This window comes from Capra hircus, chromosome 29 (genome assembly GCF_001704415.2).
Source record: "Capra hircus breed San Clemente chromosome 29, ASM170441v1, whole genome shotgun sequence".
In the NCBI taxonomy this organism is placed as follows: domain Eukaryota; kingdom Metazoa; phylum Chordata; class Mammalia; order Artiodactyla; family Bovidae; genus Capra; species Capra hircus.
The window spans coordinates 16,855,966-16,879,923 of record NC_030836.1 but is presented as its reverse complement, the minus strand read 5'-3'; the positions used below and the strand labels follow the sequence as shown (position 1 = coordinate 16,879,923).

Here is a 23,958-nt window from a genome sequence, read left to right as displayed (position 1 = left end):
ACGTACAACGAATAACTACAATCAAATGTGAGGACTGGTGGCCTAAGAGAGGTGACAGGAATAGCTATAGCCAACATGTCTTGGTCTTTGAGCTGAACAGTTCACATTCATTGTCTTGTTGGATCTTCACAATAGCTTTATACAGTAGGGGTATTATTATTCTGGTTTTACATCTGAGAAGCTAAGGCTCAAAGAGGTTGAGACTGGCCCACAGTCATACAGTAGTAGGTATTCAAGCCAACATTCGAACCCAGGTCTTTCTGATTCTAGAGGCTCAGTTCAAGGGCTACTGGAGTCGGGAGGCGCAAACACAGCTTAGGATATGTCAGCCTGGAGGCAGAGAGGTGAGGTGGAGAAGGCAGGGTTCAAGGATAGGCTCACACCTGAGTTGGGACTTGAGGATGAGGGGGTGATGCCAGGTGAGGCAACGACGAGGGTGTACTCTCGGCTAGAGGCTTAGTAAGATGGAAAGCAGTGGTTTACGTGAACCCTCTTGTGTGCGTGCTAAGTCACTTCAGTCGTGTGCAACTCTTTGTGACCTTGTGGATTGCAGCCTGCCAGACTCCTCTGACCATGGGATTCTCCAGGCAAGAATACTGGAGTGGGTTGCCGTGCCCTCCTCTGGGGGATCTTCCTGACCCAGGGACTGAACCAGCATCTCTTACGACTCCTGCACTGACTGGTGGGTCCTTTATCACTAGTGCCACCTGGGAAGTCCATGAATCCTCTTAATCTGCTTTATTGCTCTCTGCCACATTTAGAAATGCTTTTCAAGGATGGCCTCTGTCTCTACAATGCTTCCTGGAGGCTCCTTAAGTGACCCTGCTCTTGGCTGCTTTAGGGAACAGGTTGGGCCTGTCTCCTTGGCATATCTGTCCCTCCCGTGGCTCAGGGAGCTATGGGAAGCCACTCTCAGGCAGGCTGCAGGGCCTTGTCAGCAACTCAGGCAAACGGCTTTAGAAATAGGCCCATCAGCTTCTCACTGAAATTAAGTCCTCTTTATAATTAATAGAACCCTGTCTGTGAACAATTATTTCCTAGAGTTTCACGAAAGCCAGAGTGCTCAACAACAAAGATCTCCGATGCTTGCCAAGGGCAGAAATCAATAATTCATTGACGAGAGAGGCTGGCAAAGGGGCCGTCAGGGACTGTGGCTCTGGGAGCGGGTGGCAGAGGGAGCTTGGAGTTGGGGCGCAGCTGAGAGGCTGGAAGCAGCCCTGGGAAGACAGTGCCATGGACAGCGGGGGGGACCTGGAGGGGAGGGACGGTGGGCCTGGAGAGGAGGCGTAGGGTAAAGGCCACAGAGAGAGAGGCTTTGCAACCAGGTGGGCTTGGGCTCTCATTGCTTTCTGCTACTTTGCAGCTGACCTTGGACAAGTTTCTTCTCTCAACTTTGGTCTCCTCTGCAAAGCAGGGGAAAAGGCTGAACTCGCAGAGTTGTCTACCTCTTTCAACTATTTGGTCATTCAACAAAAAGTGTTCCTTCCGGGCACCTGAGAAATGTGCAAGGTGGTAGGCAGGGTACCAAATAAAACCCACTACTTGCCCCCTTGGGGCTCAGGGTCTAGTGGAGATACAGGAAAGAAGGCAGAAATGAAAATATAGTGTGGAGAGGAAGCTGTAGGTGCCATCAGACAACAGAGGTCCAGCATCATGTTCTCCAGAGTCTGGGGAAGGAAACAGCCAGGTTGAGACCTCATGGAATCTGGCCGGAGTAAGAGACGTGGATGCATCAGTTTCTGATTGCCAGCCGTATGCCACCTGCAACCCAGACTTCCTCCTGAGTCTCTTGTCCCCTTGGACAGGGGTCCCCTGGAAGGCCCAGTCTGTGCCTGATTCATTCCTGCCTTCCCTGGGCTCCTGCAGCATGGGGTCTGGAAGAGTCAGCTCCTTGTACAGATCTTATGAATGAGGAGGGCAGTGGGAAGCAATGAACACATGGATGCAGAAAGTGAGGGGGTGGGGTGCAACCACGTTTATGATCTTTATAGCCATAAAATTCTGTGAGTCTTCATGTCATGAATGGAAGATGGAGAGAGCAACATTGTTTTGAGGACCTACAGACAGATCTGAGTTTGAATCCCACTCTACTCCATCTTTGTTGGGTGGCATTTGAAAGCCTCAGGCATTAAATCTATAAAATGATAACAATGATAGAGGGGGATATTTTTGTTGTTAATTTATAAAGAACACCTCACACAAGGGTAGGGGCATGTTGAGAGTGCTCAGGAAATATTACCTTTATATTTAGAATGCACCTTTCCTCCTTGCACTCTTGTTTTGGGTTGGGACAAAGGCTCATTGTGCCGAACTCCAAACTCAGTGTAACATACAAAACTCCTTAATTTGGCTCATGAGGATCTGTGCGCCATTACGGCTGTGTCCACAGTGACTTGCCGGGGTCACTAAGTTATCTGCTCAACAGTTCCTGGTAAGCACTGCAAACGTACCACGTTGGTTTCTATTATTGGCCTAAGCTTTTCTGAAGCGCTGGTGGGACCCATTCCTGTAATGTCAGCCACGTGTGTGAATTACCTTGCTGTTGTCCCACTCCTGAGTTTTCATCTGTGTGTGGACGAGCTCGTAGGATGGTTCCATAGCATCCATGTCTGGCTTGGGATAGCCGGGGATCACGTTGTGAAGCTGGAATCCAAAGGTGAGGAGCCAGCTGTTGACATCTGGGAGGGAGAGAAGAAGCAGAAACATCCCTGTGGAGTCAGTGGACCTTGGACGTGACGCACCCCGAGAAGGCGGCCTAGAGTAAGGCTGCTGGGGTCGGGTGAGGATGTGGTGGGCGGCTGGGGGCAGAGTCAACTAGCACGCCGGAGACTGTTTCACAGCGTGGAAGCCGAGTGTGCTCTTGGGACCTAGTGATCCCTCCTGTGGCTGAATCTGAGAGTGATGTCACACATGGAGAACCTAGGCTTCCCGACTCCTCTTTCTACCGTCACTCTACCCCACGGACCTTCAGCTTCATAGCCGGGGCGGCTGTTGATGGATGGAGACCGCTCTGCATCTACCTTAGACATCGACAGGAGACACAGAAGACACCCACACCCGAAGGAAGGATTTTAATGAATGATTTTCACAGAGAAAATTCACTTAGGAAATAATCCTTTCTGCAGAGATTAGGATCTCAGGGCCAGAGTGCACTGGCCTGTGCTTAGTTGCTTCGGTCGTGTCCGACTCCTGACGACCCCGTGGACTATAGCCTGACAGGCTCCTCTGTCCATGGGATTCTCCAGGCAAGAATACTGGAGTGGGTAGCCATCTCCTCCTCCAGGGGATCTTCCTGACCCGGGGATCAAACTCATGTCTCCTGCATTCAGGAAGATTCTTTACCGCTGAGCCACCAGGGAAGACCATGGAGATGGCCTGACCACAGATCAAACAGTTCCCCCCGATTCTGCCTTTTATTTACTCCGACAGCCTAGGGATGTCACCCAACCTCCCTGTGCCTTCATTTCCAGTCTCTATATTGGGTTTGATGATTGAGCCCCATAGGCATTGGATTTATTGGTTTTTATAATATTCCTGGGGGGGGTTACTAATTATAAAGTACTCAGTACAGGTACTCTGCTGGGATATTGTCATGACCATTTGGCTCACTGAAGAATGGAATCAGGAAATCAAGACTTCAGGGGGAAAAAAAGACTTCAGGAAAGGAAAGAGGGTGTGCCATCAGTTACTTAGCCCTTTGTGGCTGAGGGTCTTTTCTGTGACCAGCACTGGTGTCACAGACCGTCAGCTTGCACACTCAGGACCCTGCAGGGGAGATGAGACACATAGCGTGGATAACTCTGACATGAGAAAAAGGCCGAGGGGAGGGCAGAAGTCTTTTGGTCCTATAGGCTGACAAGTCTTCATGAAGAAGTTAGCCTTTAAGCCAGACACTGACAGTTGTGTAAATGTTGTCAGACTTCAATGGAGATGACGGGGGCACTTCAGGCAAAAGCTGTTGTGTAAGGCAAGGCCTGGAGTGGGCAGGTGAGTATTGGGAACTTTCGGGTAACCAGACAGCAGTTCAGCAGGCAGAGAGAGAATCAGAGAGGAAAATGGTGGCTGGGGCAGGAAGAGCCTGAGGTGGCAGGTGGGAGGTGATCTGGGGTCTACAGGAGACAGACAGGGTTTCCTTGGTGGCTCAGATGGTAAAGTGTCTGCCTGAGATGCGGGAGACCCAGGCTTGACCCCTGGGAAGGGAAGTTCCCCTGCAGAAGGGCATGGCAACCCACTCCAGTATCCTTGCCTGGAGAATCCCCATGGACAGAGGGGCCTGGCGGGCTACAGTTCATGGGGTCTCAAAGAGTCAGACACAACTGAGTGTCTAACACACACACAGGAGACAAACAGACAGGCTGTGTACCAGCATGGCTCAGCCTTCCTTGGGAAGGGGCAGCCGAAGATCCCAAGGCAGCTGGTGACCAGAGGCTTGAATCTGAAGTCAGGAGAAGGCAGGATTCAGAATTTAGTCCCAGAGCCAGCAGCTCTGGGCAGTGGGCATGCAGGTCTGCTTTTGGCTTCTTCCCAAGCAGGCACACCCCTGGTCAGGGTGGTTCTTAGGGTCCAGGCATTGGTGAAACAGAGTCCATCCCAACAATGCGAGTGCCCCTTGGGGGTCCACAACCTCATCCCATGTTGCCTGTACCCTAAAAGCCTCATGTTTGCCTTTTCTGGGGGGGCGCTTGTTTTTGCTTTTTGGATGTTACAGAGTCCATCTCTTGCGTTTGAAGCCTGGAGGTACTGAAGCAAAGGGGTGGTAGAAAGAGAAGACTGGAAACCCAAATTCTACTTCCAGAGAGATCACGTAAGGGAAAGAACATGGTTAAGGCAAGACAAAACCCAGGTCCAAACACTGGCTCCCCAGCTCACAAACCGTGTGGTCTTGGACATTTTCCTTAATCTCTCTGAGGTTTAGTTTCTTTGTCTGCAAATTGATGGGAGAAATAGTTTTCACCAAGTCATGGGGAAGAATACTAACAGCGTTACCATTTGAACTAACCATCATATAGCAGGAACTGTTCTGTTACATAAATGATTGAACTTATTGTATTTTCAAGTGTTCAGTGTGGTTCTGGCTCATAGAAGGTTTTCTGGGTTTCTTCTGTGTTTGAAGAAGAAACACCTATGCCTCCATGTGCTTGGACCTTTGTTTCCTCATTTGAAACACGAGGTGCTTGGATCAGTTTTCTCCAAAGTCCCTATTCTCACTGAGTTTCTAAGTATCTCTGATTCTATGAATTATGGCAGATGGTTCTTTGGGAAATTAAAACAAACAGAATGGAGAGGAAAAAAATGGCTACAAAGCCATTTTGCCTGAGGCTTAGAACTTGCATCTGAATTTGTAGTTGCAGAGGAAAGCTTCTATCAGGAGTGCTGCAAATTCCCAGGAAACCAGGGGGCTGGAAAGAGGCCTGGGCCTTAATTATAAGTGATGGAAGGTGGGAAACTTTCTCGTTATGCCTTTAGGAAAAACGCTGAATACTGATTTATTCACTGGTTTTTCTACTGTGCTTTTCTAAAGAGTTGGGAATGTTCCCTTTCTTTCCTATGACATCAGAGGTAGATGTTCCTTCACATTAAATAGTTTCACCAATCCGTCTCAGACCTCAGCGAGGCTGCCTGGAACAGTGACAAAGAAAAACAATCCCTTTCACATGAACACCGCTTGCACTTTACAGAGAGAACTCACCTAAGAATGAGGATTTTGGAGTCAGACACAGCAGCGGTCTACGCCCAGCCTCGCCCCCTCTACCTGGGCCGGTTCCTTTTCTTCTCTGACCCTCACTTTCTGCCTCTGTAAATGGGGTCAGTACTCCCCATCTCACAGGCAACAGGGATGGTCAGGTGCAAAGGTGTATCTGAGGGATCAGTGGTGGACATTTTAAAGTTGTATTCCTAGCATCCCATTCTGCCTTTTCTCTCTTTCTTTTTGAGGTATGCATGTATTTTTAGGGATGCTGACTTCACCTAAGGGTTCCTCACTGGAGTATGTGAATGACCTAGGCTAAGCCAATCAGTACATTCTAGCTCCCCAGCCATGGTGGCTGATTCAGAGGTCATCATGTGATATAAATCTTACCCAATACAGGCTTAAGACCCTATGCATTCATGCTCAGTTGCTAAGTTGTGTTCGACTCTTTTGTAACCCCATGGACTGTAGCCCACCAGGCTCCTCTGTCCATGGGATTCTCCAGGCACGAATACTGGAGTGGGTTGTCATTTCCTCCTCCAAAGGCTCTTCCCGGTCCAGGGATCAAACCTGTGTCTCCTGCCTTGGCAGGCAGATTCTTTACCACTGAGCCACCTGGGAAGCCCTCAGACCCTTTCTTGGAGTCTATCTCAGGACCCTTGAAGAAATCTCTGGAAGAAAGATGCCCATTTTATCACCGTCATTGCTGGATGTGAACGAGGTAGCAAGTAGCCTATGTGGAAGCTAAATGGTTAGGTCTAGCGAGAACTAGTTGCATCTTGGCTTTTGGTAGTGAAATGGTTTTTCGTACCATTTTTTCTTCAGCTACAGTAACCTGCCAAGTCACCTCACAGGAAGCTCATTGGAGGATGAGGCACAGGGCAAGCTTAATCCAGACAGATGTAAGTTGAACATCCTTTCAACCCACTAAGATGCTCTAGGGCTGTCAGTGAGCTGAGCAGAGTGAATGATGGGCAACCTTGCTGGGATATTCCTGTGCGTCCACAGGTCCAAAGGAGGTATTCATCTCACCTGCTTACCACTGTGTCCTCTCTTCCTGCCCACTGCTGGGACTCTAGCTCTCTAGAGGACCATCTAGAATTCTTCTCTGAAAGAAGACTAATCCTCTAGCCCTCTGTCAGCAGAAACAGGTCCAGCCTGAGCCACCAAGTTTGGGGGCCCAGGAAGCCACCACGTGCCTAAGGGGCACTCGTGCAGGCTGTACACGCTGCCTTCTGCACCTTAGCGTGTGCAGCCCCCTCTCCCTGGATCATCCTTCTTCCCGTCACCTGGCGGAAGTCCACGCGTCAGCAGACCTCACGCATCAGGGGCTCCCCAGGCGGAATCAGCCGTGTCTCCTGACATGTCTCCTGATGGTTTTGCTGACCATCACGGCAAACCTTCACCGCGGGCCTCTCACACTTCACAGCGCGTGTCTGTCTGGCCTCATGCAGGGTGAATTTCTGGAGGGCAGGGATCGTCTTTCTATCCCCAGTGCCTAAAACAGTGGCTGCACAGAGGAGGCCCTTGTTGGATGAAGGAAACGGCCTTAAATTATGGGGCAGGAGGGTGGTATCATAGGACAAAAGAGGGGGAAAGTTGTCATGCCCAACTTTTTGCCCAGTACACATACTCTTCTATAAAAAGGGCTGGTTTTAACCAGATCTGAATTCCCAAAGCTTCTCTAACTTGTGAGGTCTGACCTGGAAGTGGCTGCTTGCTGGGAGGAGTCTGCTGGAGGCATTTCTGGCATGAGTGACCTCTGGGGCACTTTACACTCAAGTTGGTTTCATAGTAGTGAAGACCAAAGCCTGCTTTTAAAATTGGATAGCAGAGGAACAGGAATGAACACGAGCCGTGAGCTGTGCTAGGCAGATTATCAGACATATTTCATTTCATCCCTGCAACCATCCTACTGAGAGGATAACAGGCAGGAAGGCCAGGGGTCTCCAAACAGAGGAAATAGGCTGCATGTGTCAGAATTTTTTTCTCTTAAAATTTTGTGTTGCCATGACGACACCTGGTTCCACCTGAACTTAACTTTTCTCAAACCTTGAGCTCACCAATGCCTTTTTCTTATGGAAATGTTTCTCTTCAGCACGTTAATGAAACTATGTATTTGCTTTGGAATTTGCCTTTCTTCAAAATGGTTCCACCTAAGACTAACGTTTTTTCTTTTCTCAAACCTTGGGTTGATAATAGCTCAACAAACCAGTATTCATATCAACTGCTTTATGGCTGGGGGATGACACACCTCATGCCATCCTATCTCAAAAATACATAATGTGGGAGAGGGGCTGGTGAAACTCCGTCAGCCTTGAGGTGTCTCTCTCATCTGATTAACAGCTTTCGAACAGATATGAAACACCTGGCTAAAGACTAGCACTCTTTCTGCTCCCTTCTGATGTCTACGTCAGAAGCTTCGTCTATCTCTTTTATACTTTAATAAAGCTTTATCACACAAAAGCTCTGAGCAATCAAGCCTCGTCACTGGCCCCGGACTGAATTCCTCTTCTCTGGAGGCCAAGAATCTCAGCGTCTTTCACGGCTCAGCAACAACCTTTCACTACCAGGGTTTTTTTTTTTTTTTTGCCATTTGTCCATCTGTTCTTTGTTCCTTTTGCTCCCTCATCCCCTCCCCTCTTTGGATTATTATTTTAGTCTTCATTTTATCTCCACTATTGACTGATAGGCTATGCCTCTGTTTTACTTTTTAGTAGTTGCGTTAGGATTTACAATATGCATATTTAACTTATTAGAGTCAGGGTAGATATTCTAACTTCAATTTATAGATCAGGAAACCGGAATTCAAGGGAAGTTAAGCAAATTTTGTGACTGTCATAGCTTAGAAATAATGGATCTTTCCTCTAGTTCTGTCTCCTAAGTCTGAATTTTCCATTTACATCATCTCAAATAAGACAACTGATTTCTTGTTTCTCTCTGATGGTTTTTTTTTTTTTGGTCATACCTTCACTCAGTTTATCTGGGACACATAACCAGCTTGATCTTTGGGTCAGAAACTCTCAGAATACATCTTAAGGGATGCATCCAGTGAAATATTAGGGTTTCATGGTTAAAAAAAAGGGGTTATGATTCATGGTTAAACAAGTTGGAAAAACAGTGGGTAATTATATGAAATTATATGAAACAGTTCCCTTTGCTACAAGACTTCACAGAGCCTTTCCTAAGCTGAAATGGATCATGAAAATTTTGGAATGGTGGTTATCCTATCAAACTGACTTGATGCCAAAACCAGTTTTTACAGGGCATTTCTCTTAACTAGTGTTTCTTCAAAAATACTTTGGAAAATGCTACTCTAAGAGAAAGTAAGTGTTTCCCATTATACCATACTGGCTTTGTTAAGAAAGATGGTCCTAACGACCAGAGCAATCGAGCTCCCTGCCCTCTGAATGAGCCCTGATCCTCACCTGTCATGAAGCACTTGATGTCCTGAGAGTTGCTGATGGGGTTGTTGTTTTTAAACATGTAGAGATTAAAGGGCATGATGTTGCTGCTACTAAGGTGCTTCCACAACTCGTGGTCTGGGCTAGTCCAGCGACCAGCCAGCACGTCGTAATCCCGCCGGCCCATGTGGACGAGCTTGGTGAGTGGATCGTAGAGGCCACCGTGGTAGCCAATGATGATCTGGAAGTTGGGGTTGGTGTCCATGTAGATCTCCCCATAGGCCGTGTACAGGATCTGCTTGATCATTAAGCCCGTTCCACTGAAGACAGCAAGAGGGGTCCCGATGTTGTCGCAAGCTATATAAAACTCATCTCCGCTGCTCAACTCCATGGCGAAGAGGTGCCCTTGCAGGTCATAGTAGAGGGATGTGATCTCAGAGCTAGAGTGGTTGTAGAGGTGGGTGACCTTGGTAGGGTTGGTCAGGTCTGCATAGAAAAACTGCAGGTGGTGGCTCTGGCTGCTCTTGCTGGACACCCGTCGTCCCAGGCCATCGTAGCGGTACCTGACGCTCCAGCCACCACCCCGGTTGTAGGCCTTGATGAGCAGGCCGGCTGAGTTGTACTCAAAGACATCGCTGCCCCGCTGCCTCAAGAAACCGTCCTCGTCCATCTTGTACTGCACGTCGCCCAGCCTGGTGATGCGGTCGCGGAGGTCGTACCGTAGTGGGGTAAGCCGCGCACTATTTCCAGGGCTCAGTAAGTGCAGGTTCCCATTGAGGTCATAGCTGTATCGCCAGAGTGGCTTGTCATTGATGGAGACCGTCTGCAGCTGGCCATCGGCGTCGTACTCATAGGAGTAGCGGGTGGTGTTGGCGTAGGGTCCCACCTTCAGCTCCTTCTTCACTACTCGCCCCATGTTATCATATTGGACGGTCATCCAATACATGAGCGAGCGGAAGATCTCATATTGCACTTCCTTCATCCGGCCATAGGCGTCAAAGTGCTTGGTGTGGGTCATGACCGTCGTGGTGATGATCTGGTTAATGTCATAGTAGATGACACCAAACTTCCCGAACTGCTCCGTCTTGCCCGACACGTCGTCATAGCGATACAGGTCAATGGGCAGCGGGGTCTCGTTGATCACAGCCTGCATGCTGGTCACCCGGAAACTGTTGTCATAGTTGTAGTCAAAGCGGGCGTTGACCATGCCTTCCTCGGTGAAGCGGAAGATCTGGCGGTCGATCAGGGGCCCGATCTGACGGTAGCGGATGGTGCAGGTGAAGCCCTCGTTCTGTAGGTTGATGGTCTTTAGCATGCCAGCAGTCTCATCGTAGGTGAAGCTCACCTTGGTGGTGTCGTACAGCAGCTCGGCCAGCTTGGACAGCTTGCCGTACTTGTATATCACCCTGCGGCCGGTGCCCAGGTAGAAGGTGTGGAGGAGGTGCCCGTCCTCAGTGAAGTCCTGGATGACTGAAGCATTGCCTTCAGGGGGCTGGTAGATGTTCCTGTAGTAACCCACTGAGCGGATGGTCTCCAGTGTCTGCCGAGCCACGTTGGGCATGGTCACAGAAGAGAGGCGGTCGTTCTTGTCGAACTCAAAGATGTATTGCCTCTGGCTGTGGAGCAGCAGCACCATAGACTGGAGGGAGAGGAAAACCGAGAGATGAGAGGAGGGTGCTGGGGAGGGAGGGGAGGTCTGTGAGCCCCAGACTTAAGGGAAAAGAATGAAAGGCCAAGGAAGCCAGTGGTTCTTCTAAGTTATGCCCACACCAGAGCTTTCCAATCAGTGTGCCCTAGGATAATGCAATGGGGTATAGATGTGCTAAGAGGAGGCCTTCTCCCCACCCTTGGCCTGCCTACAGTGAGCAGCGTTGTCTGTTTGCCCTTTTGTGGGGTATAGAAATGATTTCAGTGTGAGATGGGGTTGGGAGAACTGGCCTAAAATATAAATATTTGCAGCAGCCTCTCTCTTGGCTCCCTTGCTCCAGATTCCTTCTCAATCTTCCCACCCAAGCAAGAATGATTAAACACAGTCTGATATTGTCTGTGTGTGCGTGTAAGTCACTTCAGTCGTGTCTGACTGTGCAGTCCTATGGACTACAGCCTGCTAGGCTCCTCTGTCCATGGGATTCTCCAGGCAAGAATACTGGAGTGGGTTGCTGTGCCCTCCTCCAGGGAATCTTCTCAACCCAGAGATTGAACCCATGTCTCTTATCTCTAAGTGTATTGGCAGGCAGATTCTTTACCATTAGTGCCACCTGGAAAACCCCTGATAATATCTATTGCCTGCTAAACAGCTTCTGTTGACTCCTTATGGCCTATAGGATAAGACATGTCTGAGAAGGACATTTAAGGTTTTGGATAATTGTTTATGTAGGAACAGTTCATACACCCACCCAGGGGTAGGGTGGGCTGTGATGGGAATGGGGAAACCTGGTTTCTAATAACAGACTCATTGTATGGCCGTGGGCAAATTCTTTCCCTCTGGGTTCAGATTTTCAGGTCATGTTGGATGACCTTCAGGGTATCTCTTAGCACTACCACAAATAATACTCTTGCGGATGTGAATGCTGCAGGTAGGGGAGATAGGCCACAGATCAAGCAGAGCCTGGGCCTGGACAGCTGACCAGGTGTTGAACACAAAGCCAGGATCTGGGTATCAGAACTGTGGCATGAAATACAGACTGTTTCATGAATAAGTCAGTAGGTAACAGGCCAAAAGACATCTGGGCATCAAAATGACCATTTCTCTTCTTTGAGACCAACTTTTGATTAGAGGCCTTTTCTGATTCCTAGTTCCTAGGATGAAATAAATGCAGAGTTCCAAAGAATAGCAAGAAAGCCTTCCTAAGTGATCAATGCAAAGAAATAGAGGAAAACAATAGAATGGGAAAGACTAGAGATCTCTTCAAGAAAATCAGAGATACCAGGGTAATACTTCATGCAAAGATGGGTACAATAAAGGACAGAAACAGCATGGACCTAACAGAAGCAGAAGATATTAAGAAGAAATGGCAAGAATACACAGAAGAACTATACCAAAGAGATCTTAATGACCCAGATAACCATGACGGTGTGAACACTCACCTAGAGCCAGACATCCTGGAATGTGAAGTCAAGCGAGCCTTAGGAAGCATAACTATAAACAAAGCTAGTGGAGGTGATGGAATTCAGTTGAGCTATTTCAAATCCTAAAAGATGATGCTGTGAAAGTGCTGTACTCAATATGCCAGCAAATTTGGAAAGCGCAGTAGTGACCACAGGACTGGAAAAGGTCAGCTTCATTCCAATTCCAAAGAATGACAATGCCAAAGAATGTTCAAAATACTGCACAGTTGCACTCATTTCACACTCTAGCAAAGTAATGCTCAAAAATTTCCAAGCTAGGCTTCAACACTATGTGAACTGAGAACTTCCAGATGTTCAAGCTGGATTTTGAAAAGGCAGAGAGAAACCAGAGATCAAACTGCCAACATCTGTTGGATCATAGAAAAAGCAATAAAGTTTCAGAAAAACATCTACTTCTGCTTCATTGATTATGCTAAAGCCTTTGACTATATGGATTGCCACAAACTGCAAAATTCGGAAAGAGATGGGAATACCACACCACCTTACCTGCTTCCTGAGAAATCTTTATGTAGGTCAGGAAACAACAGTTAGAACTGGACATGGAACAACAGACTGGTTCCAAATTGGGAAAGGAGTATGTCAAGGCTGTATCTTGTCACCCTGCTTATTTAACTTTTATGCAGAGTACATTATGTGAAATGTCAGGGTGGATGAAGCACAAGCCAGAATCAAGACTACCGGGAGAAATATCAATAACCTCAGATATGCAGATGACACCACCCTAATGGCAGAAAGCAAAGAGGAACTCAAGAGCCTCTTGATGAAAGTGAAACAGGAGAGTGAAAAAGTTGGCTTAAAACTCAACATTCAAAAAATGAAGATCATGGCATCCAGTCCCATCACTTCATGGCAAATAGATGGGGAAACAATGGAAACAGTGAGAGACTTTATTTTCTTGGGCTCCAAAATCACTGCAGATGATGACTGCAGCCATCAAATTAAAAGATGCTTGCTCCTTGGAAGAAAAGCTATGACAAACCTAGATAGCAAATTAAAAAGCAGAGAGAGACATTAATTACTTTGCCAACAAAGATCCATATAGTCAAAGCTATAGTTTTTCCAGTAGTCATGTATGGATGTGAGAGCTGGACCATAAAGAAGGCTGAGTGCTGAAGAATTGATGCTTTTGAACTGTGTTGTTGGAGAAGACTCTTGAGAATCCCTTGGACTGCAAGAAGATCCAACCAGTCAAATTTTAAACTCAACCCTGAATATTCATTGGAAGGACTGATGTTGAAGCTGAAACTCCAATACTTTGGCCACCTGATGCAAACAGCCTACTCATTAGAAAGTACCCTGATGCTGGGAAAGATTGAAGGCAGGAGGAGAAGGTGACGACAGAGGATGAGATGGTTGGATGGCATCACTGACTCAATGGACATGAGTTTGAGCAAACTGGGAGATGGTGAAGGACAGAGAAGGTGAAGAACATGGTGTGTTGCAGTCCACAGAGTCACAAAAAGTCGGACATGACTGAGCTACTAAACAACAACAGGATGAAATGAAGCCTGATTTGAAGCAGAAAGACTTCCTAACGCTACTCTTAGCACGTGACACGCAGGATTAAGCACCTCTTGCTTAATACTGATCCCCTGGCTTCCACCTTGTTCTCTGTGACCAGGTCACACCAGGCACCCTAGACCTGGGAGCAGTCTAAATCCTGCTCCGTAAGTCCAGACAGTGTTTGGGCCTAACTCCCATCTATCGGGTGGGACTTTTACATTCTCCCACCCCAGAAGCTTCCATTTGTCATACCATCACCATAATCTATCCAGACTCCACCCAGGAAGCCCCTGACCCTCTGATCCAGATTTTCCTGAACATTTCCTTTTGGAGACCACACAGGTCAGATCTATCCCATCGAGGTCAGCAGGCTGGGCCTGGGCTTAGGTTGAGCAGGACGAAGATCTTCTATATGGCAAGGCCAGTCATGGAGGGAGACAGACACCTGCCTTCTCTAAGTAGGTGTAGCTCCATGTCTTCCCATCAGCGAAGATCCTGGATGTGATGCGGCCTGCCTGGTCGTATTCCATCCTCTCAGACATGATGCCCCTCTGGACGCCGGCGATGTGGCCCCCTGGGGAGTAGGTCACGTTGACGCCGTTCAGCCTGCTGCTGGGTGACCAGAGGCTGGGCCGCCCCGTCTGGTCGTACAGGATGCGGAGGGTGAACTTGCGGTGGTCGTCATAGACCTTCTCCGTGCGCGTCACGCGGTCAAAGTCCAGAGACAGGAGGTTCCGGTTGTGAACCTGGAGAAGGGGTAGGCGGACACAGAGAGTCAGTCTAGACATCGGGAACTCGGTCTGCCAGGCCTCTGAGTGGAGGAGACGGCACAGGTCTGGGGTGGCAGCGGACAAGGGTTTGGACTGTGGCCCTGTCACTTGTCAGCTCTGCCAAGTTTCCTCATCTGTAAAATGGGAACAGTCATGCACAGGGTGCTTGTGAGGGTAAAGACAATGCAGAGTCTGGGTAAACAGTAGCATATACGGTCCATGTAATTTCCTAGTGCGAGTCTCCTGATGAGGAGACACAGGCAGGTCCTTCTTAACTCCCTCCTGGAAAGGGAGCGGCCATGTGGGCCCAGTAAGTCAGTGCCTGACCCCATATTCTATGTGCCAGGTGCTGCTCTTGTGTTTGACACCAGGTAGGCCACAGTCAACGACAGGGCTCCGGATCCTGGGACTGGTGAGTGACTGGGTCTGGATTCGACTCTCACCACTGCAACATGCCAACATAGGATCTGTGGCCCTTCTTGGGGCCTTGGACTCCCTGTCCCCTCTGGGGTCTCTCCTGCCCTCTGCCACCACAACCAGGGCCTCCTGGTCATCTCAGTTAGCTCCCAAGGCATATTCTTCTTCCTGGAGGCCCTGGGAGGCAGTGTGTGTGCGAGTCTGGGATGCCTTCTCTGGCTGTGGGTCGCCTGGGGAACTCCGTCCTAGGTTTTGGAACATTTGCTCCCGGCACGTGGCACTGTGGTAAAGGATCTGCCTGCTAATGCGGGAGATGTGAGTTCGATCCCTGGGTCAGGAAGATTCCTCTGGAGTAGGAAATGACAACCCACTCCAGTATTCTTGCCTGAAAAGTTCTATGGACAGAGGAACCTGGAGCCATTAAATGACAGCAAATGATCGTGGTAATTCTCAGAGGAAGTAGAGACGTGTGTGTCTCACCCTTCTCCCCAAACAAATTCTAAAGCCTTGAAAATCAAGATTTATAATGATGATGCTGAGATGACTTTAGCTGTGAATGGCCTGGTTATAATAAGGTTGCTTTCCCAGGGGTAATCAAACACAATTGCAGAAGCAAAAACAGAATGGCAGACAATTCCCACGAAAAATCAGAGGTGTTGGAGGCTGAAGCTGTGTTCTTTGCAGAGAGGGCAGAGGGAGAAGCCGGTTCTATACCACCAACGATGATGGGGGTCCTACAAAGCATCTCTGGGAAGGTCCCTTGTGACTCCCCCACAAGGTGCTACCACCCAGCCAGTTGTGCCCCTCTCCCCATGGAGGGCCCCCAGTGAAAAGGAACTACACCTCTGCAGCAAAATTAATAAAATTGAATTAAACAGCTCACTGGGGAACTGCCTAACGCTTCCTGTGCTCGGCAGTGGCAGCAATGAGATTTTACATCTTTCTTTATTAAAAAAGTTCCCAGTTGTATAAAAAATGAACTGCATTACGGGGAGGTGCACACAGCTAACATTCTCATTCTGCATGCCGCCACTGTGGGTGGCCATTTATTTTGGGAGGACTTGGAGATGGCGGCCGCCCGACTGGAGCGTCATTCATCTCAGCCTAAGAGAGGGACCCGTTGATGGCTGGAAACTTTTTTGGTCCAGTTCATGCGGCAGAGAGAAAATCCTAGCAGCACTAATGGCAGCTCTTGATTGAGCACCTGGGATCTTCCGGCACTGGGCTAGGTGCTTCAAAAGTATCATCTGGTTTCTGCAGAGGAATCCGAAGCTCAGAGGAGCTGCTCAAGGCTACACACATGGCCCCCAGGCAGGAATCAAACCTGGGTCAAGCCTTCTACTTAGCCCATTGCCTCCAATGTGTGTGAAGGACTCCGGGAGAATTCACACAGCGGGCTCAGTGAGTCTGCAGACAGTGTCCCATAGAGAACATAGACAGCTAGACCTTCCTTGGGGAATCAGCGGAAGGCTGTTTCCTACATCAGATAGATAGCTGTTGAATTCTTGAGGACCACAGGAAGCCCTGTTTGCTGGGCTCCAGTTGTGTGATATTGAATCAGTCACATACTTGTCTGCTATGAGAAAGGCACCATGAGACAGTGTGCGTATTTCCAGTTGCTGCCTAGCTATTCGAGTCTGGAAAACTCCCTCTTCTCTCTGGACCCTGGTTACCTCCTACAGGAAACAGGGCCTTAAATGAACTTTCTCTGCAAGAGATGGCTGGGGAGGGGGGTGGTGGGTGGGGTGCAGTACAAGCCAGCCCTGGCCAGGCTGCATGAGGATGTTTCTGCAGCTTTGAGGAATCAGGAACATGTGGCCGAGTCCTGGGGTGCCCTGCAGCTCAGCAAGGCTGCATGGAGCACCTGTGTGCGGTCTGCGAGGCGCTGTGTTGAACGTCAGGACAGGGCGCTCCATTTCCCTCTCCCCATTGCCTGCCTTTTCTGAAGCTGGAGGGAACTGGAGCTAGGTAATCTGGCCCTGGGGCAGCGGCCACACTACAAAGACATGGGAGTGAGGCAGCGAAAGTGCTCATTCTGGGCATCCACATGCAGAAAAGTGCTCTGAGATGCCAGACTCCAGAAGCCAGCCCCCAGCAGTGATGCCCACAGTGGAGTTGTTTTGCTCACTAAGGAAGGATAACTCTGCCTGGAAGGAGAAGTGGCTTAGGGTCCAAAGAGCTAAACTAAATCTTCATGTATGTTAGCAATGCGTGATAAAAATAACAACGACAACTAGAATAGGTATTACTGACTACTTTTATGTGCCAGATTCCAGCAGTTCAATTCAGTCACTCAGTCGTGTCCAACTCTTTGCGACCCCATGAACTGCAGCATGCCAGGCCTCCCTGTCCATCACCAACTCCCGGAGTCCACCCAAACCCATGTCCATCGAGTTGGTGATGCCATCCAACCATCTCATCCTCTGTTGTCCCCTTCTCCTCCTGGCCTCAATCTTTCCCAGCATCAGGATTCCATATGAGACACTTTATGTATTATTTCTAATCATTACAGCAACTCGTAAATTGATTTCATTGTCCCCATTTTATGGATAATGAAATTGAAGCTTTACGAGGTGATGGATTTGCCCAGATGCACTCAGGGAACAGCAGAAGCTGGAAACCCAACTCAGAACTGACTAACATCAAGCCAGGGATCGTTTCTCTAGCACAAGTGAAAAATACGTGAGACTCTGATCATGTACACTGGCTTAACATGTTCCCTTTTGTGGATGAAGAAACGGAGGCCCGGGAGCACCATCTCCTCTAGTGTCAGCTTCCAGACAGGAGCCCAGTTCTGGGTCCTCCTCCTCCCTGGCCCCCCAGGACTCAGCCACCCCTGCTGGGAGGCCTTGCTCACCCGAAGCCGGCGCCCGAAGACGGTGACCTGGCCGCGAGCCTGCTCCTTGCGCTGCCGCCACTCCACCAGGTTGAGGCCGTTGTCGATGGGCAGTGTGACGTTCCTCTTGCCCACGGTGGGGTTGACGGTCCCGGCCAGCAGGTGGGGCTCTGTCTGCAGGGCCACCTCCATGCCGTTGGCCAGCAGCAACCGCAGGGAGCCGTCAGCTCCGATGAAGTAGCTGTTCCGAACCTGGTCTGAGGGACAGATGAGGGGGGACTCTGTTTAGGAGGGCTGAGGAGGGGCGGAGCTGTACAGCAGAGGCAGGGGTGTGGTCTTCAAATATGCTTACGTTTCTGACCACAGAAACAAAGCACTGTCATTGAAGAACACGAGAGAAATATATGGAGGTCCGTGAGCTCAATCTCCAAAGGAAACTACTGTACATATTTTGGTATGTTCCCAGATTTCACAATATTTCTGAATACATTTATGGTTAAAAATGGCTGCTTATAGAGTTTTTACTGATTGCTATTATTTTATTGTTGAATATGTTCATAACATTTTTCATAATGAGTATATGCTATGCCATTATATGGAAATAGCAGAACTTATTCAATTGGTCCTCAAATAGATAGTCTGATTATTTCCACTTTTGCATGATTATAACACTGCAAATAAATATCTGTTAAACATTATGCTAAAGTGAAAGAAGTCAGGCCAAAAGGCCTGATATATGAATCAGTCCATATATATGCAATGTCTGCAAAAGGCCAACTTGTAGAGAGAAAGTAGTGGGGAAAGGGAGAAAGGGGTATGACTGCTAATGACTATAGGGTTTCATTTTGGGGGTGATAAAAAAAAGTCTGAAATTAGATAGTGGTAATGGTTGCACAACTTTGTACATACACTGAAAACCGCTGAATTATACTCCTTAATAGTATGTGAATTATATGTTTATCAAAAATATACTTTTTGGATAAATCAATGTCTTCACTTTGATTTATTAATCAAAATAGACTCCTAAAAGTAGGAGTCCTAGAGCAAAGGGTTGAACATTTTTAAGGCTTTCCCACTATGGTAACAACACTCTTTACAATAAGGTGAAAAATAGCTCCAATATGTAAATCAGCAACAGAATGCCAAATATATATGTTTTAAATCACTGTCATATATATACACATATATGACACATATATGTGTATATATATGACAATGAATTAAAAGTAGACCTAATTTTGAAATTTTAAACCTGATTTCTAATTAGGATCTGTAGCTAATAGAACCTTCTGGAGAAAAAGTAAATTTCAGCTGTAAAAAGCACACTGAGTTCTTTTCTAAAAATGGAAAAACCTGAGTTTTTACTGCAGTCACCTTCTTCTTGCCCTTTGTCAGCTGCTGCTTCTGTCTGCACTGGCCCTCTGTTTAATAAATGCGAACCCAAGCCCTTCCTTCAAGGCTCTGTGTAAACGTCATCTCTTCCCAGACGCTTCCCTTGTTCCTCTGGTTAGAACGAAAGCCTCCCCCTCCTTAGCCTCTTTCCAGGTCTCAACAGTGGTCCTGCAGCTGAGTGGTGCAGGGGTTCACCACTCTGTGAGTGAATGAGCTCTCAAACACTTCAGTTCAGTTCAGTCGCTCAGTCATGTCCGACTCTTTGTGACCCCATGGACTGCAGCACGCCGGGCCTCCCTGTCCATCACCAACTCCTGGAGTTTACTCAAACTCATGTCCATTGAGTTGGTGATGCCATCCAACCATCTCATCCTTTGTCGTCCCCTTCTCCTCCCACCTTCAATCTTTCCCAGCATCAGGGGCTTTTCAAACGAGTCAGTTCTTTGCATCAGGTGGCCAAAGTATTGGAGTTTCAGCTTCAGCATCAGTCTTTCCAATGAACACCCAGGACTGATCTCCTATAAGATGGACTGGTTGGATCTCCTTGCAGTCCAAGGGACTCTCAAGAGTCTTCTCCAACACCACAGTTCAAAAGCATTAATTCTTCGGTGCTCAGCTTTCTTTATAGTCCAACTCTCATATCCATACATGACCACTGGAAAAACCATAGCCTTGACTAGACGGACCTTTGTTGGCAAAGTAATGTCTCTGCCTTTTTAATACGCTATCTAGGTTGGTCATGACCTAGTGAACAGTGAAACACACTAGCGCAGAGACTGAGAGCACAGGCTTTGGAACCAGACCTCCTGGACTCAAGCCCTGCCTCTGCTGCTCTCTTCCTGCAAGAACTTGGGCAAATTCCTTAGGCTTTCAGGCCTCTGTTTCTTTATCTGTTCATTAGGGATCACAGCTGTACTGTTACCTCTCGGGATTAAGTGGGAGCATGACCATGAAGACTGAGAAGAGCGTCAGCCTCTAGTGTGTGTCACGTAAATGTCAGTGACCACTAGTTGCGTGTGCCAGGCGCTGTGCTGGTCACTGTCACATCTGTCTTTCATCATCTTTCCTCCATCTCCTCTGCCCCATTTAAATACTTGCCAGAGTGAACTTTTCTAGTACCAATCATGGTCCTTCCATAGCTCCCCTTTGCCTGCAGATTCATGCTTAAGAGAATGTGTCCTAGAGCCTATTTGTCTGGGTCCAAACACCTACTAGTTGTGTGACTTTGGATAAGCCTCTTAACCTCTCGATGCCTCATTATCTTCATCTGGAAAACTGGAGATATTAATCATACCTCAGAGGGTTGTTGTGAGGATTTAAAAAGGATGATGAATATAAAATACTAAAAATATACTTCACACAGAATAAGTGCTCAAAACATTAGCTATCGTTGTTATTATTGCATGCGCTCAGCAAACATTTGCTGGATCAGACCAGGTATACACTGGGCTGTGTCAAGCAATGAGGATACAGTGGTTTCTGCAGGGAACCCTCACTGAGTCTTCCCTGTGAGAATGGCATCAGATTGGCCTTTCTCCCTCCCATTCCCTCCCCCCACCATCGTTCTCCCCTTCTCTCCCACACACGCAGAATTCTAAAATCTGCCTCAAACTTGCCATGCATTATTCACTGACAATCTCCCTTTGAACAGTGAAAGAGCCTGTGTCAATTTATCTTTTAAAGCTGTTCCTTGCTGAATCCACATATGTCCATTAATGGTGCCTGCGGATGGAATAGCATCTGCAGAGGCCCCATCTCAAAACGATCCCTGTTTAATGTGAGCTGTGAGTTCCCAAGGCTGCCGCTTATTAGAAGCTGCTTCTTATTTCTTCCCATAGTTCAGACATAAGATGAAACCGAACGAGCTTTTTTGACAAAGACTCTACTGAAGCAGCTGCAAAACCAAGCATCTGAGCCTGGTATGAAATGAGGAAAGAGAGCTTGGCAGAGGTACCAAAGAGGAAAAAGAGGTATGAGCTTTCCTGGATTCTGAGATGGACTTTTCACATTGTAATGTTTCTGAAATTGGAATGTGTCTTAAGTCCTCATATGGATTTTGAGCAGTGTGTCTCCTGACCCCCTCCACCTGAAAAGTTGTTATTAAATTGATGGTACATTTTAAAACTGAGGAGATACGTCACTTTTGAATTATAAAAAATTGTCTAACTATTAGAAGGCCTGCATTAACTTTTGAGAAAAATGCTGCAAGCCGGCTTAGACGTATGGAGCAGAAGAGGCAATTCTTAATCATGGGGAAGAAAACAGGTTTGAAGGATAAGATGTTTGTGTGTCATCAGCTGCCCTCTCGTCCTTGGTCAGCCAGAACCCTGGCTGGCTAGGAATTGGTACCTTTTCTTGGAAATAACCCAGTCGGCACATAAATACCTAGGGTCTGTCCCAACCCATTGCTAAAGGTGCTTGGTGGAGAAGGAATCCCAGGGCTTGATTTCTCTTTCTTTGATTGAAAACTGATATTGTCCTTTGAGTTTTGTTAAAGGCATAGGACTACAGTTGGGGTAAAAATGTTTGTGGAAACACATGGTTATTCTCTTATGGTAAATCAAAGTGCCTGTTAATTAATTAATCCAGCAAGTACTTCCCAAGCAGTACTATGCGCCTGGCCCATGCCAGTCCCTCTGTGTGTTGTCTGAAAAAACTGTCTGAGCAACCCTAGGAAGTAGGACTTGTAATTCAGCCCCGTTTCCCAGACCCAGAAACTGAGGATCAGAGAAGAGTGACTCCACCCAGTCCACTCCGGAGCTGGCACAGCAGGTGCAGGGCACCATCCACCATGGCTCTCGTTTGCCTTCTCTCCCCAGAGTAGAAACTTGAGGGCCGTGGTGATGGGGTGGCAGAGTCAGGGCTAGAATTCGGGCTTTGACTCTCAGACCAAGACTCTTTGGGGCTTTGTGTCAAAGCTTTGGGGAGTACGCCAGGGAAAAACATCAAATAAGACCTTCCCTAGTGATCCCTCTTTTCTTTCATGCTTACTAAGCCCAACAAAGCTACAAGCTCCACCGTGGGTCACCATGCCCCGTGAGAACAATTGTGGCAAACAGTTCACAGCAAGGTTACTTCTTTGTGATTTATCTGAAGCTAAAAGATCAACTCATATCAGGGTTTATCTGATGGACACAGAGAAGGGTCTCTTCTCCACAGACTCCTAGAAGAGGAACAAGGCACTCTCATCCGAGACTCAGGGAGGCCTTCTCCAAGGCCCAAATCCCTTTCAGAATTAGGTGCAATTATTCTTGTCCTTTAATTATTCTCGTCCTTTGTCCTTGCCAGGCACCAGAGTGAGAGTCAGTCTTTAATCTGGGAGCCACTGGGATGGCAGAACAGCGAGGTCACCTGGATTAGCAGCTAATGGATTCCCTACCCTTTGTTCTGCTGATAATGGGATGAGACAATGAACTATTACTCTGAAGCTTGGGGGAGAGACTCTACAGGGCTCAGGCTGGTGTGTTTTGCAAATGAGGTGGTGATACAGTGAGAAACCAGTTGCCACGCCTTTCTGTCCTTGGCAGCTGCAGCAGTAGCAGCTCGTTTCTCGTGTCATCCTTCTCCAAAGGGGGCCTCCCCACCCCACTGTCTCCAAGTCCCCAGTCCCCCGCTGGCTTACCTTGCAGCAGTGTATAGAAGGCACCGGAGGCAGACAGGTTGGTGGTTATGGTGACATCGTCCTTGCTGGAGGTCTCTACCTGGACGTGCACTGAGCTGTCTGTATCACTTCGGAAACTGCTCACCTGGCCGGTTGGGAAGGTCACGTTTGTCAGGCGGCCAAAGCTGTCATACCTGAAAACCAAGGGGTGGCTCTGAGTAACAGAGATATAATGGTGCCACTGCTGGAGCCTGGCTTGTTCTACCTGATGCCATGGTTTTGCATGTTCCACTTTTCTTTCTGCTCGGAGACATTTCCACGTCTCCAGCATCTCCTTGGACACAACTCCACCTGCTGATATTCAACTGCAGGCAGACAACTTCTCTCTCTTGAGTCTTCCTTTGCTAATTCTATAGAGTGGAGATACCCTCCCCACCCTCCAGGATTCCTGTGAGCAATGTGTGGAAGTCATCTGTTGCTATGAACTAATATTCACTCACTAAGAGCCAGATGATGGTGGCCCAGGTAGCACTAGCGGTAAAGATTCTGCTTGCCAACGCAGGAGACCTAAGAGATGCGGGTTCAGTCCCTGTATCAGCAAGATCCCCTGGAGGAGGAAGTGGCAACCCATTCCAGTATTCTTGCCTGGAGAATCTCATGGATAGAGGAGCCTGGTGGGCTACATACAGTTCACACGGGGCCACAAAGAGCTGGACATGACTTAGCAAGTGCATGTGTGCACACACACACCACACCACACCACACACACACCTGATGGATGATCTAGAGTCTTAGAGCTGGGCGACTCCCAGAGGCAAGGAGTCAAAGTGGATGCTTGAATACCTTCTCAAACCTTCCCCCACTGCCCTCCCCCACAACCAAGAACTGGTTAAACAGGTTTCTCCTGACCAGCACTAGAGATGGGGTTTTCTAGGAAGCCACAGAGCCTGGGAAAAGGGGACTTTGAATTCAGACCAGGATTCTGTTGCCACAGAAGGGGGGCTAGATAGATGGGTTCCTGTAGCCCCTTCACAACTGGATTTCACATCTGGCACCAAGCAGTGCTCAAAACCCACAGCTTTGCTCTGGTGTGGTCTTTCTAAAGCATCACAAGTGAATCTCAATTCTCTTTCCCATTCTTCTGATGATAAAAGAAATAACCGAAATTTTTTCAACCCCCACAATATGGCATTCAGAAATGGTGCTAGTACTTTCAT

General features: G+C 48.0%; 1 protein-coding gene across 1 annotated transcript in view; it reads right to left on the bottom strand.

Annotated features, from left to right (window-relative positions):
• Positions 1 to 23,958, bottom strand: part of TENM4 (teneurin transmembrane protein 4) — a 682,188-nt gene that overhangs the window by 5,908 nt on the left and 652,322 nt on the right. Inside the window, exons 26-30 of the mRNA XM_018043333.1 lie at positions 22,763 to 22,935; positions 17,770 to 18,005; positions 14,175 to 14,471; positions 9,118 to 10,732; positions 2,536 to 2,678 (exon numbers count right to left, since the gene is read on the bottom strand). Coding sequence (XP_017898822.1) covers positions 2,536 to 2,678; positions 9,118 to 10,732; positions 14,175 to 14,471; positions 17,770 to 18,005; positions 22,763 to 22,935 — 2,464 coding nt within the window. The remainder of the gene's footprint in view (positions 1 to 2,535; positions 2,679 to 9,117; positions 10,733 to 14,174; positions 14,472 to 17,769; positions 18,006 to 22,762; positions 22,936 to 23,958) is intronic.